This window comes from Felis catus, chromosome B1 (genome assembly GCF_018350175.1).
Source record: "Felis catus isolate Fca126 chromosome B1, F.catus_Fca126_mat1.0, whole genome shotgun sequence".
Classification (NCBI taxonomy): Eukaryota; Metazoa; Chordata; class Mammalia; order Carnivora; family Felidae; genus Felis; species Felis catus.
The window spans coordinates 171336542-171362019 of record NC_058371.1 but is presented as its reverse complement, the minus strand read 5'-3'; the positions used below and the strand labels follow the sequence as shown (position 1 = coordinate 171362019).

Here is a 25478-nt window from a genome sequence, read left to right as displayed (position 1 = left end):
GGAAACTGGATCTAAGGAAGGAAAGGGCAGAAAACCCTAAGAGCCTTGGGTGTCCCTACAAACTCTCCCCCACGAGATCAAGGTTGATGGGCATCACTTGGGGCAACGAAGACAGAAAGGTGGGAGTTGCCCACTAGGGGGAGTGCTCAAATGCACCATCCTGTTGATTGAAAGAAAGCCCTCAGTTTCTGTAGTTTGATAAAAGCAGGTCTCCACCATTTTCTGGAATTCAAAGTCCTAAGGAAGAATGATTTACAGCTCTTCCCACTTCCTTGTTATAGGGACCAAATCTCTTCCTTCTACAGTTAGCACAGGTCCATGAACCATGTTTAATGTTGAATGGAACTATGGTTGAGTTTCTTCACACCCTTTCTCTCTCTCTGAGACAGCTTATTCCAGGTCCCTGACTATTCCAAGGTTTTTCTTCTGGACTTGGCCACCTCCTATTCCCTCTTTTCTCTGCTTATCTGCCTTAATCCCTACTCATTCTGTAGATCTTTGCTCAGAAGCCACTTTGTTCCCCAAATCCTCCTTAACCCCCTGCACAAGCCTGCGTGGCTGCCACCTCCCATTTCAGAGCACTTGCAACACTGTCCTATCACGCCTGGGAGTTTCTAGAGACCAGAGAGGGTCCATTTTGTTGATTGTTGTCTCTCCAGTGCCTCGAGTTGGCATTCGATAAATGTTTACTGAACAAATGGAAACAAAAGGAATAAAAAGGGGTAAAATGGAAAGGCTTGAAAGAGTTAATGTAGCAGAATGCATTCACACTACAGGGGAAGAGAAAGGAAATCTGTTTCTTGAGTGCCTACAACATACCAGGCTTTTTTAGATTCATTAATTCATCTGATTTTCACAATAACCTTGTGAAGTCAGGATTGTTATTTCTATTTTACAATTAAGAAACTGGAGCTCAGAGAGGTGAGGCGTCTGTTCCAAAATCACATGTCTGGTCAGTAGCAAAGCTGGTGTTTTACCCCCCAGGCATGTGGACTACAAACCCAGCCTTGTTCCACTAGGTCACAGTGCTTGTCCACAGAGGTAAGTCTTTGGGCAAATTTTTTTCCAGGTATACTGGCGTGAGAAGTTAGGAAACAGGGGAATACTATATCTAGAAAGGGATGACTAAAGAGGGAAATGAGGGGAAAGAAAAGGCTGTATTCAGTCCAACAGCTTAGAGCTTGGAATTGAAGCAAAACACTTTGTGGATGTCTCCTGAGCCTCATTTTGTATGTAAACCTAATCATGCCCTTGACCTTGGGTGGTCAGAGATGGGGAATGTGTGAAGAAAGTGGTAGGGTAGGCATAAAGTGAATACATCTGTATCATCCTACCTAGTAGTTTTTTTTAAAGGCTGAAGATGGGGGCGCCTGGGTGGTGCAGTTGGTTAAGCGTCCGACTTCAGCCAGGTCACGATCTCGTGGTCCGTGAGTTCGAGCCCCGCGTCGGGCTCTGGGTTGATGGCTCAGAGCCTGGAGCCTGTTTCCGATTCTGTGTCTCCCTTTCTCTCTGCCCCTCCCCCGTTCATGCTCTGTCTCTCTCTGTCCCAAAAATAAATAAACGTTGAAAAAAAAAAATAAATAAATAAATAAAATAAAGGCTGAAGATGTATGTTTTTTTTAAGGGTCACGAGGTCAAAATGTCATTTCATCAAAACAGCCATGCCAAAATGTCACATTTCGTGTTTTAACTCTGAGAGAAGCCGAGTGCCCAGAAGGCTTTATAACAAAGATACTATCACATAATAACGGAGGTAATATACTATACATTTCTGTTAAATAGTCAAGCACCCTAATATCCTTAAGACAGAGTTCGGTAAGCCAGTAAGGTCAGTTATAGCTAACGAAACACACCCAGCACAGTGTGTGCCAGTAACAGCATCCAATGAACATTGGACTGTCATGGGGTTTTCCTTCACTAGAAAAGAAAAACCAGAACTTTGTTTTCTATTCTTTCAACTAAATAATACCTATGTATGTTGTCATGACAGATGTTTTTTTAGAATAAAAAATGGCACCTACCTAGTGAAGAATCGGAAGGGTATAGGCGACTTCCCGTGACAGTTCTTTAGCCTTCTCTATCATCTCTGGGACAGCCTTGCAGATAGAATTCCTTAAACCTCCCAGCGTGCATATTTCTAGCAGCTCCACTTAGAGACACTAGGTCTTCCAGGCTGAGAATAGGCATTTTCAGCCACTCTGCTTTCTCGTCCCCATCCGAGGAAAGAGGTCGCATAGGGAAACATACTAGAACCCAACCAAAAACTGCACTTGTAGAAAAGCTTTTCTTTTCTTATTCTAGGCTCTGAAGGTCGTCGCTGGATGACTGTTTTTACCCATTTCCAGGGTCAGTGTGCTATTAGAAAAAACCTGAGACTTGGGATCTGACCAAAGATTTCAGTCCAGGTTTTTACCAGCCCACGTGAGCTTGGCCAGTCACCTTGCCTGACCTGCCTACTTCACTGAGCTATTGTGAGGTTGACCCGAGATTATGAGAGCCAAAGAGCCTAACGAGTCATGTAATCATAGCATTTTCCCTACCCAACATGTTGTTTATCTGCTCAAACTGTGTTCTCCCACCAGAATGTAAGCTCTACTTGTGCAAGATTTTGTGGGTTTGTTCATGCTTGTAGCACCTACAACAGACCCTGGCACCTAGTGGCGGTATAATACCTATTTTGTACAATTGTTCTTTTTCTAATGAGATCAAACTCTGTGATTCTGCAGTTTGAAGGACATCTGTACTCTTCTCTTAGAAAAGGAATCAGCAGATCCTTGAAAATATTGCCTAATGATCTGTCATCTTGGTAAGTCTCCTGGCCCCTCTTGCGTCTAAAAAAGGCCTTTATCTTTTTAAGAGAAAGCAAGAAGTTACTGTTTCAAGAAAGGTGGGAAGTGACGCCACAACCCAGACTGCTCAAGACGAAGACGGTAAAATTCTTGATCAATGGCAAAGCCACGTGGGGAAAATTTTAAAAGTATTTCCATTGGCAGCCCATCACTTTCCCTTGAATCATTTGATTGGCTCTGCTGATGGATATTGTCTGAAGTTAGTGATGCTCTCCAGAGAAAAGGGAAGGAAGTGTTCTGCTAACCTTGCTGTGCGCTGTGAAAATGAGGAACACAAGACTTTGGTTTCCAGTGCAGTGACGGACATTCAGGTCATCCAGCGCTTTCACAAGACCACCGGAGAAACCCAACGTTGCCTCCATTTAGAGGTCTGAGTGTAAAGCTCTTGGGATCATAAACTTCAGTACTGACAGCAGTGACAGGCGTTGCCAAATCCTATTCCAGTCTAGATGTTGAGCAGAATTTGGGTGCTTAACCTTCAATCACCTAAGCCCAAGTTTGAAAATATTGATAATTCACCATTTTTACTATGTAACCCATCTTTGATGGTAATTCCAAGGCAAAGACAGGACAGTAACTTGCCTCCAGCTCAAAATACTAAACCAATTGCTTCCTTCTACACTGTAAAGCTCTTTCTAATTTTGTTAGGAAAAAATCAGTATAAAGAAAACACAATTTAAAATAAGGCCTGGAAATTGCTTTAAAGAAAGCTTTATTTACTACATACATCCTAAGAATGTATTGTATATGGAGCAAGATCTAAATAAATTTAAAAGCTTTTCAAATACAAAGCAACTAAAGATAACACCTAAATTGCTAGCATGTTTGAAACAGAGAACACTAAAGCTTTTTTTTTAAACATTTATATAGTTTGTTCTTAACCCTAAAAAAAAAAAAAAAGTTCACATTTCAAGTTATAAACTTACCTCAGTAGTGTATCTGAAATGGTTTTGAAACAGAAACAGACAGACCAGATAGGAGGCTCACCAACATTTGTTTTTAAGGTAGTTTGGTAGTTGCAATGTTAAGATATCAATTTTTTTTCTTTTCTTATTACTTTTTTTTTTTTCAAATAATTTACAGGCATATGTAAAATACAGTAAGACCGCTGGGCCAGAGTCTCATCCAGTGAACCTCTGTGACAGTTCTTCATTGGAAGGACAGTACTTCTTTCACACAAAGTCAAGGGATGAGGATCTGATCCAAATTGCATTTTGTTGGATTACTCATTCCAACAGATTTGAGTTTGGATGCAGCTTGCTGGGTACATCATCAGGAACATTGCACAATTATTTATGTCATTCAAGAATGGTGGGAAATAAATGTTAGAAATGTTTAAAGGCCTTTGCAGGCACTCAATAATTTTACAGAATAGTTAAATAAATATTGCTTATATATAAAAAAATTCATCCCACCCTAAAATGCGGGGGGAAAGAGGCATTTGGGAATGTCTTAATTTAAAACTGAAAACAAAACTACAATAGTTGCTAAAGGCATGATCTTATTATTAATCCATAAATACGAATTCAGCCATCAGCAAAAATTGAGTGGAAAGATTTTACAGATCTCTAATGTGACATAAAAACACAACTGTGAACTTGCTACCTATTGCACACCTCAATTCCTTGATGGAGCCTTTAAAAAAAGTTCCAAGTTGATGTATTTCCTAAAGCAGATGACAATCTTAACATTTTACTGTATTTTACATTCACTCTGATAAACACAAGCCTTGAAACAGGCACAACACTGCAACAATACATTTACTTCCTAATAAAACAACAATTTTTAATAACATTGAAATAAAATGGTTTCATTTTGCATTAAACTATACACCATGAACTTCTGCAACATGAAACAACTAAAAGCCAGCATTAGGAGATTATTTACAAACTATCTTTTAACCCCTCCAGGTCTCTCCTCCTCCTCCTGGGTGTGTAGGTCCCCATTCAGTACACCTGCCATGTGCGCAGCTCCGCAGCTCCGGAGGAAAGCCCTGCTCAATAAACATATTTCCAACACCCTTGCCGCCCAAGACGTTTCGCACTGAAACATGATAAAAGCAACTAGAAGCATTAACTTTCTGTGACTAGAGTCTTTGGGGGCCTTGTCTACAATGACATTCACTGTCTCTACAAACTCATACTTCAAAAAATGAATAAAATAAAAGCATTAGAAAAAGAATTAAGGTTTTATAGAAGACAATTAAATAGCTATGCAAAGATGTCTTATGGAAACTATGAAAACCTTGTGCTTATGCATACTCTGCTATTGAAAATACCTTCCCAACCAAAACAGAACAAAAAAACCCACAACAAAACACCCCCCACCCCCGACAAAAACCCAGGAAGAAGTATAAAAGCCATCAATGTTCTATCAGAGTAATTCATTTTGCCCTAGACTTGCCAGACTCACAGGTGGGGCTGGGGAAAGGAGGAAGGAAGGAGTAGGGGTGTGGGGAGGGAAAGACAAATGGAGAATGAACAGGGTCCAGGGTGATGGTGGCAGGTGAGAGCTTTCCAGTGTTTGGACTCAGATATGTGACAAGTCTTTTCAACATGGGCTTAAGGAGAAATCGAGTGTTTTAATTCCTTTAAAAAAAAAAAAAAAAAAGAACTGTCATAGAGGACAGATGGTAACACCGTCAACCCTTAATGCCAGCTAAAATAGAGATTTTACTCACTTTAAAATTGCACTTTCCAGTATAACTTTTAAAATAACATTTTATGTAGTATTTTAAAGCACTATTGTTTGTATCTTTAAATATTGAATATATTTTTCAAAATAGTTCCCTAGCTGCTCAAGTGTGCTTTTCAATATATAGTTGATATATTATTGAAGGTACTACAAAATAGAAATCTCTGGAGTGCAGAAGTTAAGAAAATAACCTTCATACTGAAAATATATCCTTAAAAATACAAAAAACAAAAACCTCTATACAAATGTACTACAGCGTACAAATTTTTTAGAGATGGTATTAAGGCACGAACCATTGCAAGTCTCTTAGAAATGTATGAACACAGGCTGCTAAATTGCAAATAGTCTTAAAAAAAAACTAGTGAAAACTTCATCATGAATATAAAATATTTCAGTATGACATTTGATAACATTCTTCACTTTCATAGGTGTGCTAATCCTGCACGTTCTTTCTTCATAAATAGTAAAGTGTTCCTTCAGGGGTAGTTTGTGGTCTGTCTCCACTCTCCTCACCAGTGTCAGTATGTCTGGTAGACGTCGTGGATGGGCACCTGGATAGCAGCGGCAGGGAAGGCCTGAGGTATGTAGCCCGCATATCCTCCATAGACGGCGGCAGCGGCAGCCGCGTTCTTCTGTAGTGTGGCGATCGTGGCCGTGGCCGGAGCAGCAAACGGAACGTAACTGGCCCCGTAGATCCCAGCAGTGGGAATTCTCTGAACGTTTGGAGCCACTGTATACACTGGAGTTATCGGGCGGCCCTGAGGAGGAGAGACAGAAAGGATCCTCACTGACTGCGCGTAGGTGCCTGTTCCATTTAGTCACCCATTCCTTCCAAGGCTCCGTTCGTTCTTTCAGTTCCCGGGGGTCGGGGGTAGGAGGAGGTAAAAGCGAAGGTTTTCATTCTCAGGGTGGGGTTGGGGGAGGGGGGCAGAGGGGTAAAGCACATAACTGCTGTAAGGGAAGGTGGAAAGAGCCATAAGGTAAGCTGGAAATTCATCCTCCAGGCGCATCCAAATTCGACTGGTCAAAGTGACAGAACCGTAGAGCTAAAAGTTAAATAGTCTGGAATCTTCTACCTGCCATTCCTCTCAATCAGCATGAGCAGGCTAGCAAAGGGAGTTGAGTAATCTACCCTTTGCTCAGATGATCTCGTTGTAATTAAAAAGATTTTCCCTAAAGTATATACCAGCTGCTTCAACTCTAATTTAACTGAAGGAACAAGATGCTTCAAAAACAGAGAGGAAAACAGACTGTGACAATGTTATGGAACCAAGTATATAGATCTCCGAAGACCTATATAGATCTCTGTGACCTAAAAAAACAAAAAAACAAAAAAACCTGCAACCCTCTACAATTTTCAGCAAATGCTACTGATGGTTTCAACTTAAGATATGACACCACTATATATACAGTTGACCCTTGAACGACATGGGTTTGAACTGAGTGGGTCCACTTATATGTGGATTTTTTCCAATATATTCAGCACAGTACTGTAAATGCATTTTCTCGTCCCTATGATTTTCTTAATAATATTTTCTTTTCTTTAGCTTACTTTATTGTGAGAATACAGAACATAATACATGTAACATACACAATATGTGTTTTACTGACACATATGTTTATGTTATCAGTAAGCCTTCTGGTCAAGCAGTAGCCTGCTAGTAGTAGTGATTTTGCGGAATCAAAGGCCAATTATGGATTTGCAACTGCGTGGGGGGTTGGCAGACCCAACCTTTGTGTTGTTCAAGGGCCAACTGTATCCAAGTGATTGTGGAAGCTTAGAAAAGGAACTGAGGAATTTGGGAAGTTGGAGAAAGCATCCCAGAAGTAGAGACACTTGAGCTGGGTTCTGAATGATAAGGAGGAGTTTCCACAGGAAGAAGTGGGGAAAGGCAAGCTAACTAAAGCCGCCTCACTGCCAATGCCACCACTAGCTCTATAAAAGCCCCTGCTACCTGCTCCTCTCTACTTGGAAGTGTAACACACTATTTTCACAACAGACAGGGGTAGAGAGTGAAGACTGTGGTTCAGTATTTCCCAAAGCGTTTGCTATCAAGCAAGTTCTGAGAGATGCTTTATGGAAAAGGGGATTTGTGGCCAAATAAAACACACATTTAATGAAATATCTAGTGCCCCTTATGTTCCTGAGAACGCCCTGGAGTCAATGCTGCTATGGCCTGTATGTTTTAGTGCATCTTCAAAATAAACAATTCAGGAGAGATGAAATGGAAGATTCTATTTTAAAAATTCTCTCTTTCTGGATTTCCATAAGGGAATTAGTTATCTTTCCTTTACAAAATCTCCAAATGAGAGTCGCAAAATTATGTTCAAAGGAAATTCACCATCTGAGAGCCATTTTGTCAACTGTAACCAAAATGATAATTATACCAATGATAATAATAACTGAGAGACTACGGTATGCTAGGCACTATTCTAAGTACCTTATTTGTATGATGTTATGGAATCATCACAACCACCAATGAAGCTGGTACTGTGACAGAGAGGATGTGTTAAATGACTTGCACAAGGTGACAAAGCTTTTAAGCAATGGAATGTAGGACTCTGGAGCCAGCACTTTTAGCCCTGTATTATCTGGTCTCCTACAACATGTTAACAATGACTATCTCACTGGCATTGCTTCATAACCACAGACAGAAACTTCAGAATTGGGAAGCCTGTGGTTTGCAGCAAGACACAAGCAAGTTTTTACAAACGTATGGACGTTTATTTAGTGACAAAGGGACACAACTGCAGGGAGGGAGAAATCCAAGAGAGACATTTTCATGTACTACCGTCCAGTCCCCAACACCTGGGTGTGGCTGGGGTGAGCAGCGGATGTTGGGGATGGGGAAAGAGAAGAAAAGGCCCCATCAAGAGGAATGGTTATCCTGGTTCTACTTATCCCAAAGATTTCTGAAGACTGGGGACACTTTGAGAAATAAATTTGAAAAAGTGACTGTCTATGCCAGCAAACATTTTTTTAAATTACTTATAAAGGCTATAAGAAATTTAGGATATAAAATGGCTAAACAGGAACATCCCTAAGCACGTGCAAGACAGAGGAGTATGAATGAAAGTGTTCCACGGGAAGGTTCTGGAAGTAATGCTGGGAACTGATTTCTAGTGTGGCTCCACTCAGAAAGGTGTTCTATTCACCAATCAGTAGTGCTTAAAACGCTCCTTCCTCTGCTGCAACTTGGCAGAGAATACGGGCGAGGCAGAGAGCTGAACATTTTGAGAACCCAGGTCAATGAACTCAGAGGGAGGTCCCCGAGTACCTAGATCAGTGGGTGAGCACCAAGAAGCACACACACTCAAAGAAGTCATTCCTGCGGTTCACAAGTAAGTAGCTACAAGCAATTTGCACGATATGTTGAAGGAAGGAAAAAATCTGCCCTGGGATCAACGGGTAACAACTGTACACTGAACCAAGTCATAAGCAAAGACTTTGAACAAAGAGCCTGATGGCGACATTCAGTGCAGACCGATAAAAGACAGAAACAGCCTGTGATCTAGAGCGTGAGTCCAAGAACTGGAATTTGGGACACTACGCACCAAGGACAAAAGTTCACGAGTTTCTTAGTAACGAGAAATTAGAAATGACCAGAATTCCACTAAGTGTCGTTTGTAGGTTACTCTAGATATTTATAGTGAGTCCACAAAAAGTAGCTACATTTAGCTGCCATCTTACAGTATGAGTCATTTACAACCTATTCCTTTTCTTGGCTTTAGTTAGTCCAGACTAGACGACTACTTGATGATACATTGGTAAATGAATAAATTTCAGCTGGAGTGACCCTTTCTGAATAACACAGCCCAGAATGGTGCACAGAGAGGGCAAAAGCAAATATATAGCACCATAGTGCAGTGGCTCACAAGCATGGCTCTATTTCAGCATTGCTGAGGAGCCTATACAAAACACGGATTCTAGAACTCCAGCCCAGTTCTGCTCATTGGGTATCTTCCGGGGTTTGAGTCTAAGAAATCTGTTTTTTGTTTTTAAGTTTATTTATTTATTTGGAGCACGAGAGAGAGTTTGCACACACTCCCGAGCAAGGGAGGAGCAGGGAAAGAGGGAGAGAGAGAATCCCAAGCAGAGAATCTTGCACTCACAGCACTGAGCCTGATGCAGGGCTTACTCCCATGAACTATGAGATCACGACTTGAGCCAAAACCAAGAGTCGGATGCTTAACCGACTGAGTGACCCAGGTGCTCCTAAGAATAAGCTTTTTAAACATACTCCCTGGATAATTCTTATCCAGTTAGGTAAGAGACCCCAGGTCTGAGTATATGTGCTTGTGGAATGATAAGGTATTTGAGATTCACTGCCTCACAAAAAGTAGCTTTAACACGATGTTTTTGTTGTTATTGTTTTGGATGAATGACATTATCACCTATAGGGATTCCCTAAGTGCTATGCACTGAAGATAAAAAGAAATGTAAGATGTAGCTCGCGGTCTAGAGGAGCTTCATCAGTTGGGGAGACAGAACATACTGCCAGTCATATGCCAAGTTACAATGTGGGTAATGAGAGACACAGGAGACATGATTTCCAAGCCTAGGTGGTTGGGAAAGATTCTACAGAAGACTCGGGGCTGAAAAGACCACAGAGAAGAGAAGCTACGAGCAAAGGTGGGGAAGGAGGCTGAAACAGGAAGACAGGACAGGGAGGAGGAATGGGGAGAGCTGGATCAGGTTGGAGAAGAGGATTAAGGGTGGATTTTGCAAAGTTTTGTTTTTTATTATTATTTTTAAAAATATTTTAATTTATTTTTGAGAGAGAGAGACAGAGAATGAGTGGGAGGGGCAGAGACAGAGGGAGACAGAATCCAAAGCAGGCTCCAGGCTCTGAGCTGTCAGCACAGAGCCCGAATTGGGGCTTGAACTCATGAACTGCGAGATTGTGACCTGAGCTGAAGTCAGACACTTAACTGACTGAGCCACCCAGGTGCCCCTGTAAAATTATTATATATCTACACTTCTACAGATATATATTTTTTAAGTTTATTTATTTGAGACAGAGAGACAGAGACAGAGAGAATATCCCAAGCAGGCTCCACGCTGCCAGTGAGGAACCCAGTGCAGGGCTTGAACCCATGAACCAGATCATGACCTGAGCTAAAATCGAGAGTCGGACACTTAACCGACTGAGCCACCCAGGTGCCCCTCCACAGATATTTCTCTCTCCATGCACACACACTTACACACTTACACACCTGTGTGTGGATACACAGGTGTAAATATTCATACCCGGCAGAAGGGGGACTGGGGGCGGGGGGAAGGGCAGGGAGAGAGAACTTAAAAAATCATCACTGAACTGCAATTTGGCAAGTGAAAATGTGAGCGATCTCCCTGGACTTTGCAAGTCAGCCCCTTAACAGTAAGAACATGAATTAAAAATTATCCAGCATCGTAATATTGAATGCACAACATTATATGCACAATATTATGACACTGTGAAGAATTACACGTGTCATTTCTGCACCCTGCCTCCCATCTTTAATACAGTGATAATATTAGGGTAGTATAATTATTCTTTCAAACTTTTCCGTCCTGTCATGATTTACAGTAAACATTTTTTCTTCACCCAATCCCATACTTCATCGGAGAGCTTGGCACACGGCAAACTCTCCTGCTGAATCGTCAGTGAATCTGTGATTAACAGAGGCCTCACACACAAATGACAATGATCACAGCAAGGGCTCTACCTGGAAAGGTGGCGGCGTTGACACAGCAGGAATGACGGCGGCGGCGGCGGCAGCAGCTGCGGCGCTGGCTGGGTCTGGCTGCACCGCGATGGGGCTGATCATGTGCTCCATTGTGTGGATTTTGCCATCTTCAATTATCTTAGGGGCTGGGGCGGCCTGAAATACGGAATACTGGGCCCCAATGGCAGGGATGGCCACTGTAAGAGAAAGGAAATGCACACGGCTTGAAAGTCCCGAGAAAGATGTGTCACTTCCTTGGTATTTTTCAAAACCAAGTTTAGTGGTCACGGGCCTCCCCTGCTAATTAATGTTGTCTTTCAGTATAGGTAACAAGGTGCTACCCAAGAGGAAGAAAGGGTTGCTGGCAGGCAAGCCCCCTGTTCATCTTGCAAAAGGATCCACGTGTGTACGGAGAGGTCTCCCAACAGATGCTCACGCAAGGGGAGTCCAGAGTTTGGTTCCACACCAACATTTTTCCTACCGTTTCTACAGAGAAATCTCATTTTGAATCTTACTCTTAATGTCCAGCAAAGGAAAGGGCCTTTTGACTGAGATAGCAGGTTCAAGGCGAGACGTGATCGCAGAGGCCTTCCAGCGTGGGAGAGTGAGCCTGTTGGTCCTCATCACTCACCTCGCTCATTACCAGACCCGCCACCCTTTCACTTGCACATTTTTAAAAAAATTTTTTTCTAAATTTATTGATTTTGAGAGAGAGAGAGAGAGAGAGAGAGAGAGAGAGAGAGAGAGAGAGAGAATGAGCAGGGGAGGAGGGCAGAGACAGCGAGCAAGAAAGGAATACCAAAGAGGCTCCTTACTGTCAGCGCAGAGCCCAATGTGGGGCTTGAATTTACAAACCATGATGTGAGATAGTGACCTGAACTGAAATCAAGAGTCAGACGCTTAACCGACTGAGCCACACAGGCACCCCTCATTTTCACATTTTAAGAAGCAGGCGCTGGAGAGAGTTTCCTTCTGAGAACTCAGAGGTCTGTGTACACTTCACTCTGTTATTTCAGATTTCAGCATTACTGATTCAAGGAAAAACACATAATAAAAAAAATGGCAAATTCCCTCATTCGCTAATGTCTGCTCATAGTAGTGAAGCAGTGAGTGACTGCTTTTATGATGAGCACTTCAAAGATGTGTTTCTGTGAGGAAAGTCCAAAGGACTCTATTTTAAGCAGGGGCTCAAACAGACAGCAGTTACTGAATGCCAACGTATGATAAAGAGAAGAAAGAAAAAATATTAGCCTTGGTTTTGGGGGAGTTAGTTTAAGCATGTGGTGTGTGTGTGTGTGTGTGTGTGTGTGTGTGTGTGTGTTGAAGGGTAAGCAAGAATATAAAATACATACACAAAGTATGCTTTCATTTATGTTTTTCCTACAACTGTAAGCATATTTATTCTAATGCAAACTGATCTGAAATAAGGTACAGAGACAAATGATTGCAGGCTAAACAACAGTGTGGCCTTTCAATATAATACATCTAAAACCTTAATGAAATCTTTCAATCATATGGTCTTGTGGCCACATACTCCACCATTGCCCTGATGCTTCTCCTAAAATATAAAGTTCTCATTTTCTGGATGAATCACAAAGAGAGCCCAGAAGATGGGGACCAGAGGTGATTGTGAGTTTAAACTACACTGGGGTTGTACTAAGTAATTCTGGATTGTTTAGGCTGTCCCGCTCACAGGAATTTCTACCTCAGGCTGCAGGACACGACTATACGCTTAAAATTGGTTTAAGAGTTCGTTTCTCCAGTTAAATCTTAAGCTGTAGCAACTTGCCAACAGGAGTCCAGTTTCCAACAAGTAGAAGTGACAACTATCGTATCCAGGCTCTGTTTTATGGCATTACAGAGAGCTTTGGGATCAGTTTTACATTGCTTATAGTGTCAATGGCATTTGTAAGGAAATCCAGACTAAGGAGTCATTTGACTGCGGAATCTGCAACATTTTTTTCCTAGGCAAAAAAATTATCCCTGGACTATTTCAAAAGGAAGCTCTGCTGGGAAAACGCGTTCTAAGCCCTATGTGGCAGTGCAAACCTATGCCCCAAACGCAGATTCGCTGACTCTCTTTTAGCTAGGGGGTGGAAGGTACAGTCCTCAACCAGAAGAAAATCAAGAGGAGCTGGGCTTCAAGGTGAGGATTCTCTCAAAGCGCTCTTCAGTCTACTCTCCACGAAGCCAGGAAGAGAGCTGGAGGAGGATGGCTCTGACTCTCCACGAATGAATTTTCCTTATGTGTGGATGTTTGTGTGGTGTGTGCTAATAGGGAGTTGGTGCTATGATGCGCTCACAATGGAATTCCTTAGAAGTGAGGATCAGAAAGATGTGACTCACGCCAGATGACCAATGGGCACTAATAACACTGGCAGAGTGGTTTGTAGGGCCTGGAGGTGAAAGCAAAGTTCAAGGTCTCTGGCTTGAATTACTTGAGTGTCCCTACCTGCAATCTATTGATCCAGCAAGAGGGGGAGATGAATGCTGGAAATGAGAATTCAGGAAATTAGCAGCTGCAAAAACTTTCACCACTGCCTTGTTCCCAGGTATTCTGGTTGGTTATAAAACCATGACAAGGGACAAGTTGTGTTTTTTGCTCCCAAAGGGGGATTTCCTACCCTTCCCACCAACTCTCAGAACCGGCAATAAGCTGTATCCTCTGGCTTTCTGACAGCTAGTGGAGCAATAGGCCTGAGTAAGAAAAAGACGGTTTGAGCTGGTAAAAGATACAGAAGAATCTCCTAATCTTCCATTTTCTTCCTCTGTCCCTCCCCACCACTCCAACTCTGCCTACTGGGTCACAGACTGAGAATAAGCCTAGCGACTAAATGGCACCCACTTGAAAAACCCACTACTGTAAAGTTTGATTTGAACATGGTCAGAGCTAGACCATCCCCTTAAGTCCCACATTAAGAAGGCTCAGGAGGCCACACTCTTGCCTAATCTCTGGCTGCCTATGAGAAAAGGAACCCTTGTGCAATGAAAGAGCCCAAGGAAAGCCTGGAGTCACTTCAAAGAGAGGGTGGGGGTTTAGGTTGATGCATTCTATCTCTGGTTCATACTGACCTGTACCAGGTTTAATGGCAACTGGATTGACGGCAGAGATTTCCAAATTCGGTACAAGTTCATATCCTTTTTCTTGCTGCTTTCCTTTCCCTTCATGATATCGGCTATATATACCACGGCCAGCCGAATATCCCCCGAGGTAGGAACCCCTGGGCCCTGGGGCTCTGTTGCCAGCCGCACCTCGACCCCGGCCTCTTACGCTGCCTGCTTATAATAACAACACAAAAAAATGATGAGCAACCAACAGTGACCGCACAGGAAGCAGATCTCAACTCAAGGTTCTTGGCCATTTAGTTGTTTGCCGTAAGTTGCAGGTGGTTACACCTTTGCTCTTCAATGAGCTGGTAAGATGCTTCAAACATGCTACTCCATCCTAGATTTGCATCCAAAGTATGCCTGCTCAACACAAGAGATGAACTTGCTGATGAGTTCCTAGGATTTCAAGTGCAACTTAATACAGGAAAACATTCACAGAATAGAAAGAAGTCAGATCTGGAAGGGGATCTGCTAGTTCACCTTCCTCATTTTATGCGTGAGAAAACTGGCCTAGGGAGGTGAAAGGGACTGATTAAAGTCACAGAGCCAGTTAATCTGATGACAGCAGGACCCAGAACCTAGGTATTGGTTTCCCAGTATAATGCTTGGTTGGTTTCATTACATGCTAGCCAATAATTTAAACGTCACCACCACCACAACATTGTCCTTCGTGTGCCAACATCCTAGAGATCTAATTTCACAAGGAGCTTTTAAACTAGGGACAGGTGGACTAGCCCCAAATTGGGGAGACCCTGGAAAGGTAGTATGCAAGAAGTGCCTCTATGCCCCTGTGATTTCACCGCTCGCCCCCATACACATGAACGACCCACATTTCCCAAAATGCTGTGGAAGTGAACACTCTAAGTGCCAGCAAAAAAACAAAAACAAAAACACCCAGAAGTGACACCCAAAAGAGGGTGGGTCGGTGGGGGGAGGAGCCTGTCTACCAGCCCAGCAAACTACAGCCACAACACCCCTGACTCTGTCCAGGGCCACACGGCTGTTGGGGGCCTCCCCAGAAGTACAGCCCCCACTAACCTTTCACAAAGTAGTCTCTGTTGGGCCCGATGAGCGCGTTGTAGGGGTAGCCGTAGTAGGCCAGCGTGTAGGGGTCGCAAGAGTACACGTAGCTGGGCTGCTGCACCGCCGCCTCGGCCGCGCCGCCGCCCTTGGCCGCCTTCTGGTAGCGGGAGTACTGCTCCTTGTCCACGGGCTTGGCCAGCGTCACCTCGAGGCACGAGCCCTCCAGCTCAGTGCCGTTGAGGTTGTTCATGGCATGCACGGCGTCCTCCCGGCTGACGAAGTGCACGAAGGCGTAGTCGCGGATCTTCTTGACGCGCTCCACGCAGCCCGGGTTGAACTGGCCGAAGCTCTTCTTGATGGTGTCCTCCGTGGTCTCGATCATGAGGTTGCGCACGTAGAGGATCTTCACGGTCTCCATCACATCCTCGTCCACGTCGATCTCAGGCTCGGCCCAGTCCACGGCGATCTGGTGGCCCCACAGCTGGATGCGGCCGGGCATGAGCTTGCGGCGCGCCATGGCGGCCGCGCGGTGGCTCTCGTACTCGACGAAGGCGAAGCCGCGGTTCTTCATCTTGTCGGCCGCGCTGGCGTAGACGATCACGTCCAGCACGCCCTCGGTGACCTTGGCGATCTCCTCCAGGATCTCCTCGCGCTTCTTCATCTTGGGGATGCCACCGATGAAGAGGCGGCAGTTGTCCACGCTGCAGCACACGCCGAGCAGGCGGCCCGGGCGGATCTCGTAGTTGTTGAGCTCGCGCACGGCGCGCTTGGCCTCGTTCTTGTGGCAGTACATGACGAAAGCGTAGCCGCGGTTCTTGCCGTCGAAGTCCATCATGAGGCGCAGCTCGTAGATGCGGCCCACCGCTTCGAACACGGGCACCAGCTCGTCCTCGTACACGTCTCGCGGGATCTTGCCCACGAAGACCTCGCAGCCGCGCTGCGGGTGCGGGCCCTCCCAGCCGGGCGGCGGGCCGCCGTACTTGCGCTGCCCGTTCTCCTGCACCATGCTGTAGCCCGTGCGCTCCATCAGCGCCAGCAGCGCCGCCTCGTTGGGCGCGCCGGCCACGCCCTCGGGCACCTTGGCCGAGGACGCGGCGGCGGAGTCGCTGCTCATGGCTGCGGTGGAATCCTCTGCGGTCATAATGTCAAAGGCATCCACGGCTGGAGGAGACCTGCGGGAGGCAGAAGGGAGGGTGAGTGTGGAGTCTGCACCGCGTTGAGCCAAAACTTGCCTACTTCATTCCTGTAAGACACACAAGACCCACGCTTCACTAGCAGGTGGTTAGATGGGGAATAAATACAGCAGCTCTAAGAAGCTAAATTAGTCAGGTTGTTTTGCAGGAAAAACCAGAAGTGACTCGGGGGAAAAAAAAATCAGAATGAGCAAGTACTTCCGCTTAATCAGTACCCCAACAGCTTTGAAGCACAGAGAACCTGTTGTAATTGTTAGTGAAAACCTCATCTTCTTGCAGCAAATGGCAACATCTTTTGCTCAATTCCTGCGCTGTCGACTCAGATTGATTTCCTCTTAGTTATAGCATTTTAACCCATTTATCTGGTAGACAAAGCCTCTTTGCTTTCTTTTTTTAAGACAGTCTTTTCCATTTAGAAGTAGAGCAGTGTACTTACATTGTTAAGGAAAACTTTGAGGAGGTATTATAAGAGACAGGTACAGAGCTGTGTATCTGAAGCTTTTTACAAGAAAGAAATGGAACATTCACATTGCCGAGGACTTGTCCTAGGTACTGTGGTAAGAGCTGGTAAGTCTGAATTTTACGGTGTCATTTAGGCAAAAGTCTTGGTAGGAACCATTAAAGGATTTGGAATCAGTCCACAAAGAGCTAGATTACGTTCAAACTGGGCAGGGTTGGGGGGGGGCGGTGATCTGTGAAGCAGCTACTACCTGGTAAGCCACACTGCACTTTTTGGAAAACGGTTACATGCATTATCTTATTTGACCTTCCTAATCTCCTTACATGGAAAATGATATTACTCCTAATTTGTCTATGGGGAAATAGGCTCAGAGAGGTTGAGTAAATTGCCCATTTCACACAGCAAGTGTCAGCTCCCAGAAGGACTTGATTCCAAGTCGCTTGGTTCCAGATTCCATGTTCTGTCTTCAGAAGCAGTGCTGTGCAATAGAACTTTCTGTGAGGATGGAAAAGCTGTTCCCTAGCCACTTTGGCTACTGAGCACTTAAAATGGGGCTAGTGTAACTGTTGAACTGAGTTTTAAATTTTATTTCATTTTAATTAAAATTAAATAGCCACATATGATAGTGCAAATCTAAACCATGCCACCTTTACCTATACAGCACAGGGCTCTGTGGAGATGATTTTAAATTATACAATAGGATTATCATTAGGAGCTTTGTACTGTGCTTTTGTAAAGAACGGTTCTGCTCGGCCTTTTAAAAAATGAAGTTTATTTCATTTTTTGGGCTATAAAAGTATTCGGGTAAATTTTGTGGAAAATTAAGAAAAGGAGGAAAAGAAATCATTCCTATTATTCCTACCCAATGATAGCCACAATTGAACTTTCCCATCTTTTTTTTTTTAATACTTTTATTTTCGGGGGGGGGGGTGGAACTTGGCTTCCAACAAATTTACATACCGCTGCTTTGCTTCATAAGCATTCCTCCCACATTTTTTTTTTAAGTTTATTTATTTTGAGAGAGAGAGAGAGAGAGCACGAGCAGGGGAGGGGCAGAGAGAGAGAGAGGGAGGGAGAGAGGGAGAAAGAAAGCCAAGCAGGCTTTGTGCTGTCAGTGCAGAGCCCGACTCAGGGCTTGAACTCATGAACCATGAGACTATGACCTGAGCCAAAATCAAGAGTCAGATGCTTAACCAACTGAGCCACCTAGGCGCCCCTCCTCCACATGTTTAACACTCTTTGCAAAAACACAATTTTTAATAGCTGCGTAAGGTTTCATCATTCAACTGGAATCAGGAGCATTAGTTTAAAAAATTTACCAATAGGAATTGTATACAAGAATATTAAGGGAAATTTCAAGAGTAATTAAGGTAAGTTTGATCTTCTAAAGAAAAAAAAATCAAAAGAAATTATAGGGACACAACAGAAATATGAGGTTTTTATTTGCTGGCCAGCTAAAGCATTTCTTCATTGGCTCATTTGCCATAACATCAAGGGGCAGTACAGTATAGTGGGTGAGTGAGTGGCCACGGGAGACAGACTGGGTGACTGTGTGTAAATCCCAGCTCTAACACTTTCTAGTTGTATGAACTGGAGCGAGGATACTTAGCTGCTCCATGCCTCAGTTTCTCTTTTTATAAAATGGGAATAATGAGGTTAGTACTAAGTTTAGAGGAATACGTGAGTTAATACAGGCAAAGCACTTTGAATTGTGCCTAGAACACTGTAAACGTTCAAGAAATGTCCATTGTTATTGTTGTCTTTAATCCAAACTTCTGGGTAAAACTTCAGACCAATTCTTTCCATTTTAGGGTAATTTTGACACTTTCTCAGTTCTTTAAAAACATGTTTCATATGGCTTCTATTCTTATTTTTTTATTTCTTTTGCCCTTTAATTGCTTAAGACTGGTTTGACAATATATCCACTTATCATGAAGTCTTTTTTGTTATCAACTTGAAAATGATACATTCGTTCCTGTAGTTTCACACTGAAACAGAAATTTCAATATCAGATTTGAACATGAAGCTCTTCCCTTCCTTCCAAAAGGAACATAAGGATATATTCTTAAGGAAACTATTTGTACAAATACATATGTATTTATAATTTGTGGCCTTTGAAAAGGAAACCCCAGGACATCTATAACACGTAAGTGGCAATTTAAATCTTACATGTTGTACTACATAAAATATTAACTAAAATCCAAAGGAAGAGACCTCATCGCTCTGCTGAGATATGCAGAGTTGACTTAGTGTTTTCCTAATTGTACTCTGAAATTATGATTTTACACCAAGAAAAGTCTTGTAGTGGTCAGGCTATGGGAGTCATTTCCAGGTGCAACTCCATTAATTTTATCAAAATTTTTGTTTGCTTTCAGTCTGAAATCTGCTGGTGTCAGTAATATAATTACTTCTTTTTTTAAAAAAACCACTTCTTTTAAAAGTTATAGCTTATTTCTTACATCTGCGAGCCAAGGAAAGTCTTTTTTCATAAGCTTTGATCATCTGGAAGAACTGAATTATGTTACTGGCCCTCTTTCCCTTCTTTCTTTGGCCACTAGGAAGTTCAGGATTAAGTCTGTCACTTCAATTTTAGTAATTGTCTAAGATACTAGACAAGTCTAGTCTAGTATCAAGTTTATCTAATTTTGGCTATAGTTTCATTTTTTTTAGTCTTCGATATTCTCAATGTCATGAATTTAGCTATTTATATTATTCATCTTCTTGTTTACACGTTTCTGGAAGGCATCTCACATAATTTTGGAGCTAGGAAAGGAATAAATGCATCTACACACACACACACACACACACACACACACACACATATACTGGAAGCCATCTCACATAATTTTGGAGGCAGGAAAGGAATAAATGCATCTATACGCACATCTAATTTGCACCAGACATTGATTAATGTAGTACCTAATAAATAAACTGTCTTTTACACTAACTACAAACATTGACATAAAAACAAATGAGAACCACAGTGAGATACTACTTCATGCTTACTAGCATGGCTATTATAAAAATAAAACAAAACACAAAATAAGCATTAGCAAGAATGTGAAGAAATTGGAACACTTCAGTATTGCTAGTAGGAATGTAAAATGGTGCAGCTACTGGGGAAACAGCATGGTACTTCCTCAGAAGCTTAAACATAGAATTGTCATATGACCCACCAATTCCACTACTGGTTACATACTCAAAAAACCTGAAAACAAGGACTCAAACAGCTCTTTGTACACCAGTGATCACGACAGTATTATTCACACAGTAGCCAAAAAGTGGAAACAACTCAGATGTCCATTGATGCATGAAAGGACAAACAAAATGTGATATGTATACTGAGTGGAATACTATTCATCCTTAAAAAGGAAGGAAATTCTAACACGTGTTACAACTTGGACGCACCAGGAAGACATTAGGTGAAGTAAAAGAACCCAGATACAAAAGGACAAATAGTGTATGATTACACTTACATGAAGTACCTAGAATAGGCAAATTCATAGAGATAGAAGAATCATGGTTGCTGGGAGATGGGGACAGGGAAAATGGAGCGTTAGTGTTTAGGGAATTTCAGTTAGGGATGATGCGAGAGTTCTGGAGATGGATGAATGTGATGGTTACACAACAGTATGAATGTACTTACTGCCGCTGACCTGTATACTTAAAAATAGTTAAAATGGCTAATTTTGTTGTGTATATTTTACCACAATTAAAAAAAAAAACCTGGAAAGTAAGAAAGCTCAGAGATACAAAAAGGACAAAAATAAGATCCATAAAATTGGGATTTCACACTAGAGGACATTTAAAAAAATGGTACAATGAGGTTTAACACATTCAAGAAAATCTTACCGTTTATAAACTCCATTCTCCTTATCTTCATGTCTGATATACTAGAGAGTTAAATAAATTATATGGTGTGTTGCTCAATGAATTTTCAAGACCAAAGGCTTAGAGATACAAAAGAGATATAGGATTTATTTAATGCCTTTAAAAAGGGCACCATATAGCTAATAATATGACCTTTCTGTCAGTAATGTAACAGAGTACCTAACTTATTACAATTAGACAAACTTTATTTTTTTTTAATTTAAAAAAAGTTTTTTTTTAACATTTATTTATTATTGAAAGACAGAGAGAGTCAGAGAGTGAGCAGGGGAGGGGCAGAGGGAGAGGGAGACACAGAATTTGAAGCAGGCTCCAGGCTCTGAGCTGTCAGCACAGAGCCGGACACGGGGCTCGAACTCACAAACCGTGAGATCATGACCTGAGCCGAAGTTGGACGCTTAACCGACTGAGCCACCCAGGTGCCCCACAATTAGACAAACTTCAGACCGAACTATTTCAAACTATGGCCACGGGCCAAATACAGCCTGCCATTTGTTTTTGTAAATAAAAGTTTTATCAGAACACAACCATTACCCTTAAAAAAAAATTATCTATGGTTGCTTTTGTGGTACAATGGCAGAATCAAATAGTTCAGAGATATATGGCCTGCAAAGCCTAAGATATTTACTGTCTGGCTTGGTACAGAAAAAGTTTGCCGGCCTCTGCTCTAGGAGATGTGCAGAGAACATCAATGTGACAAAGTGGCATAGATTGCTATTACTAAGTATAGTCACTTTTTCCTCAGTTTCCAATGCTGCACAATGACTTAATTTCAGGACCAGTTTTTAAGTTCTAACATTTTATTTTATTTTTTTTTTAAGTTTATTTATTTATTTTGGGAGAGACAGCACAGGTGGGGGAGGGACAGAAAGAGAGAGGGTGAGAGAGAATCCCAAGCAGGCTCCATGCTGCCAGCACAGAGCCCGATGCGGGGCTTGAACTCACAAAACCGCGAGATCATAACCTGAGCCGAAACCAGAGTCAGACGCTTAACTGCCTGAGCCACCCATGTGCCCCAAGTTCTAACATATTTTAAAGACAGTCTTCTTCACCTATCTTTCCCCCCTTCAGTCTAAGTTCTTTGCCATTTAAGTGCATGGTCAAATGTATGAGACCGAAGAAGAGATATCTGGTGAAGGTAGTTGGTTCAGCCTCTAACACTTAAATATGTGCACAATAATAACTTAAGAGACACCAACACAGAAGGGTTTGTGTTCATTTATTCATTCTACAAATATTTTTTGAGCACCTACTATGTGCCAGATATGGTGGACCTCATTCTCATGGAGCCTACCTCATAGTTAATGGAATTAGAGAATTGTCCTTCAAATCCTAAAAAGTTGAGAACGAAGGCATTTTGCATTCGTGCTCAGTGACCAGAGACTGCCTCAAAAGAGCTGTACCTTAATATTAACAACTTGTTCCTATTAAGGCTATACTTCCCCAAGTTAAAAGCTCGGCCACATCATTATTATGCTTTTAAAAATTAGTTTAGAATACTCTCTTTAGAAGGGTGGGAGTATATATATGCGTGTGTGTGTTTGGGATAGGGGTGTCTGAGTAGTGAGAAACACTATCTTCTGAATGACAAGATTCTTCTTGTAGTAGAGGTGTGGGCACAATAAGTAATAATACACTTCATAAGTTGAACCTTGTCTGTGAGTATAAAACAATAACAAAATATTGGAATAAATGGCACCCAATTATCCATTTAATAGAAGATAGGTTTAAAATAGATTGGATAGGGGTGCCTGAGTCGCTCAGCCGGGTAAGCGTCCGACTTTGGCTCAGGTCACCATCTTGTGGTTCGTGAATTCGAGCCCTTCGTTGGGCTCTGTGCTGAAAGCTCAGAGCCTGGAGCCTGCTTTGGATTCTGTGTCTCCCTCTCTCTCTGCCCTTCCCCTGTTCGTGCTCTCTCTCTGTCTCTCAAAAAATGAATAAACATTAAAAAATTTAAAAGAATAATAAAATAGATTGAATAGTCTTGATTTACTGAATAAATGCAGTCTCTGGAGTCAGAGACCTAGGGCCAAAACTTGGCTCCTCTGCTTACTAGTTGTGAACCCTGGGAAAGACCACTTAACCTCCTAAAGCCTCAATATTCTCATCTTTAAAATGGTGACAATAAGAGCTAATATTTATTGAATGCCCATTATGTACCAGGCAGTGTGCTAAACTCTATGTATGTATTAACTCACTCCAGTCCTCACAAAGTCTGTATGGGATATTATTAGGATCTCCACCTTACCGATAAGGAAACTGAGGCACAGAGAGATTAAGTAGATTCTCAGTTCGTGAGCATCAGAGCTGGTATTTGAACCCTGATAGTCTGGCTTAGAGTCTGTACCACAGCTGCCTGTAAGTGATCCTTATTGCAGGGCTGTGGTGAGGAGTGCATGAAATCCACACAAAGCTCCTAGTGCAGAACCTAGCACTAAGTGCTCAAAAAATGTTAGAAGAAATTTGAATGTTAAAAAAAAAAAAAGATATTTGAACTTGAGGGGAGAATCTTGCTCCTAGGTAGGATTCATTTGTTTACAGGGAAACAAGAGGTTATCCCAGCCAACCTCAAACCAGTCAGTATGAGAAGCCTAGCCTGTGAGTTCTGGCGTGGACTGGTGTACCGGGGTCTCCCAGATTCCATTCTTAGCAGGTAAGTTGTCTGGCAGTGTGATTCTGCATTGGCGATATGGCTCGGGCATCCAAGTGTAAGCCTGTTTTTCACCTAAACTTTGGCTATAGCAGTTTGCAGAGGCTTCTCCAGAAGGAACCTGAAGAGACTTGCTGCACTGGATGCAAAAGGTCCAGTCATCCTCGTGGATGCCAGGTCCCCGGAGGCAGAACCCCCCCCCCCAACACCACACCATCCTTGCACACACTAAAGATAGCTTCACCAAAGACTGCTAGCTTACTAATGTGGCAATATTTTTGAAATGTATTCACAGTTTGGCATATAAAACAGAGCAAAACATACTTTCAAATCCTGCTATTATTCTGAAGTATTAGCTGCAATTTTTGTTGCCTGTGTTTTAGGTCAAGTTTGAGCTTGTCAGGGTAAAATAAAATTTCAGGGCTAACTCAGACTACAGCAGACTTAAATCAGGATTTAAAATCTCTTCTTAGGAGTGGTTCAGAGTATCTTTCAGTAGGATTTTAACTTTGAACTGGGACATTTTAGAGGGCACGGAATACCACTGTACTGGGAAAAATTTCCAAAGTTTGCCAACCAGGCTTTACCTAGGATTAAAAACAGCATGAATATAATCTAGAATTATCCAGACTACCAGTTAACTTTGGTTCACAGCTGTAGGGATGCATGTGTGCATGTGTGTTTGTGTGCATGCATGTCAGGTACTTGAGATTAATGTGCAGTGTGGAATTCACAGGAGAGTTTTATTTGCAGATGAAAGGACACATTGCAATTTGAAGATAATATACAGGGGTAAGTAGTATCTTCCAGCACCAGCAGGAACTTAAGTCAGTGGAAGGTTTTAGAATGTATTTATCCAAGAGGTAATTCTATCTCTGTGGTAAGATTTCTGTTTTGATGTCCCTTATTTATACCAGAAAAATTTTTGTCTTTACTAATTGTCACTTCTTAGGTATGGCCTGGCACACAGGTATAATAAACGGTACAATATAGTAAAATATATACCAAACTAGAAGACTCTGGAGGAGGGAAGACTTTGGAGTCAAAGAAATAGAAGTTCAAATCATGAATGTGTCACTGTCACAGGAGGCAATTACCTCCGTTCCATGTCATGTCCATAGATTTCAGATGGTTCTAGCACCCGTTTCAGAGGACCGGTTCCAGGATTAAGTGACATTTAATGCCACAAATCAAGGGGGAAAAAACATCAAAGGCCAGCTTCTGCAAAAAGTTTCCAAGATTTGGCCTCACGCTGAGTGGTTATCTTACTGCCCCTGGCCAGGTTACCACCACCCATTAGAGTAAACAGCAGAGAATACTCCCACCACCAGGCAGGCCTCTGGCACTGGGACATTTCTGTTACCTCAGAGCTTGGAAAGTGGTAAAGGAACTCTACACAAAATGGAGGCAGAATACTTGGAATTTACCTGGAGGCCCAAACAGTAAGCTGAAGATTGAAGCTTGACTCTTTTTTTTTTTTCCTATCTCCCCCAGCAACCTCATGCTATTTGAAGGCATGGCTCTTGCAACACATAAAATCCTTCCAGGACTCTCTTTAGGTGAAATCCCAAAAGGATAAAGAGGCAGTGGCATAGTGATATTTTGGGCCATACCTCTGTCAGCTCCTGGCTAATCTGAGACGATGTTAACTCACAAAGGGTCTTAAACTGTGTTGATGCTTGTACAGATTTTGTTATGGCAAAGCACATCATTCAATGAATGATTGTGTCTGATAAACAGATACAAAGCCAAGAGACTCACTGTTCCCAGGCATTTCTATCAACACATGGCTGAAAATGAGGCATTTTGCTGTGGGTTCCCAGGGAAGCTGTCTGTACACCATGAGAGGGGTAAAGCCACCCGCCCAGTTGGGGTGGGGGTGGGTGAGTTTTCTATGGATGTTT

At 42.5% G+C, this 25478-nt stretch overlaps 1 protein-coding gene across 7 annotated transcripts in view; it reads right to left on the bottom strand.

Moving 5' to 3' along the window:
- Positions 1-3544: 3544 nt before the first annotated feature.
- Positions 3545-25478, bottom strand: part of RBM47 (RNA binding motif protein 47) — a 162192-nt gene continuing 140258 nt past the window's right edge. For 6 of the 7 annotated variants that reach the window (XM_045056445.1, XM_019829605.2, XM_045056446.1 and 3 more), the window contains 4 exons: positions 15399-16555; positions 14325-14531; positions 11253-11449; positions 3545-6301 (listed from right to left, as the gene is read on the bottom strand). In XM_045056445.1, coding sequence (XP_044912380.1) covers positions 6062-6301; positions 11253-11449; positions 14325-14531; positions 15399-16524 — 1770 coding nt within the window. In that variant the 5' untranslated portion in view covers positions 16525-16555 and the 3' untranslated portion in view covers positions 3545-6061. The remainder of the gene's footprint in view (positions 6302-11252; positions 11450-14324; positions 14532-15398; positions 16556-25478) is intronic. The other variant, XM_045056444.1, reaches the window with a different exon arrangement.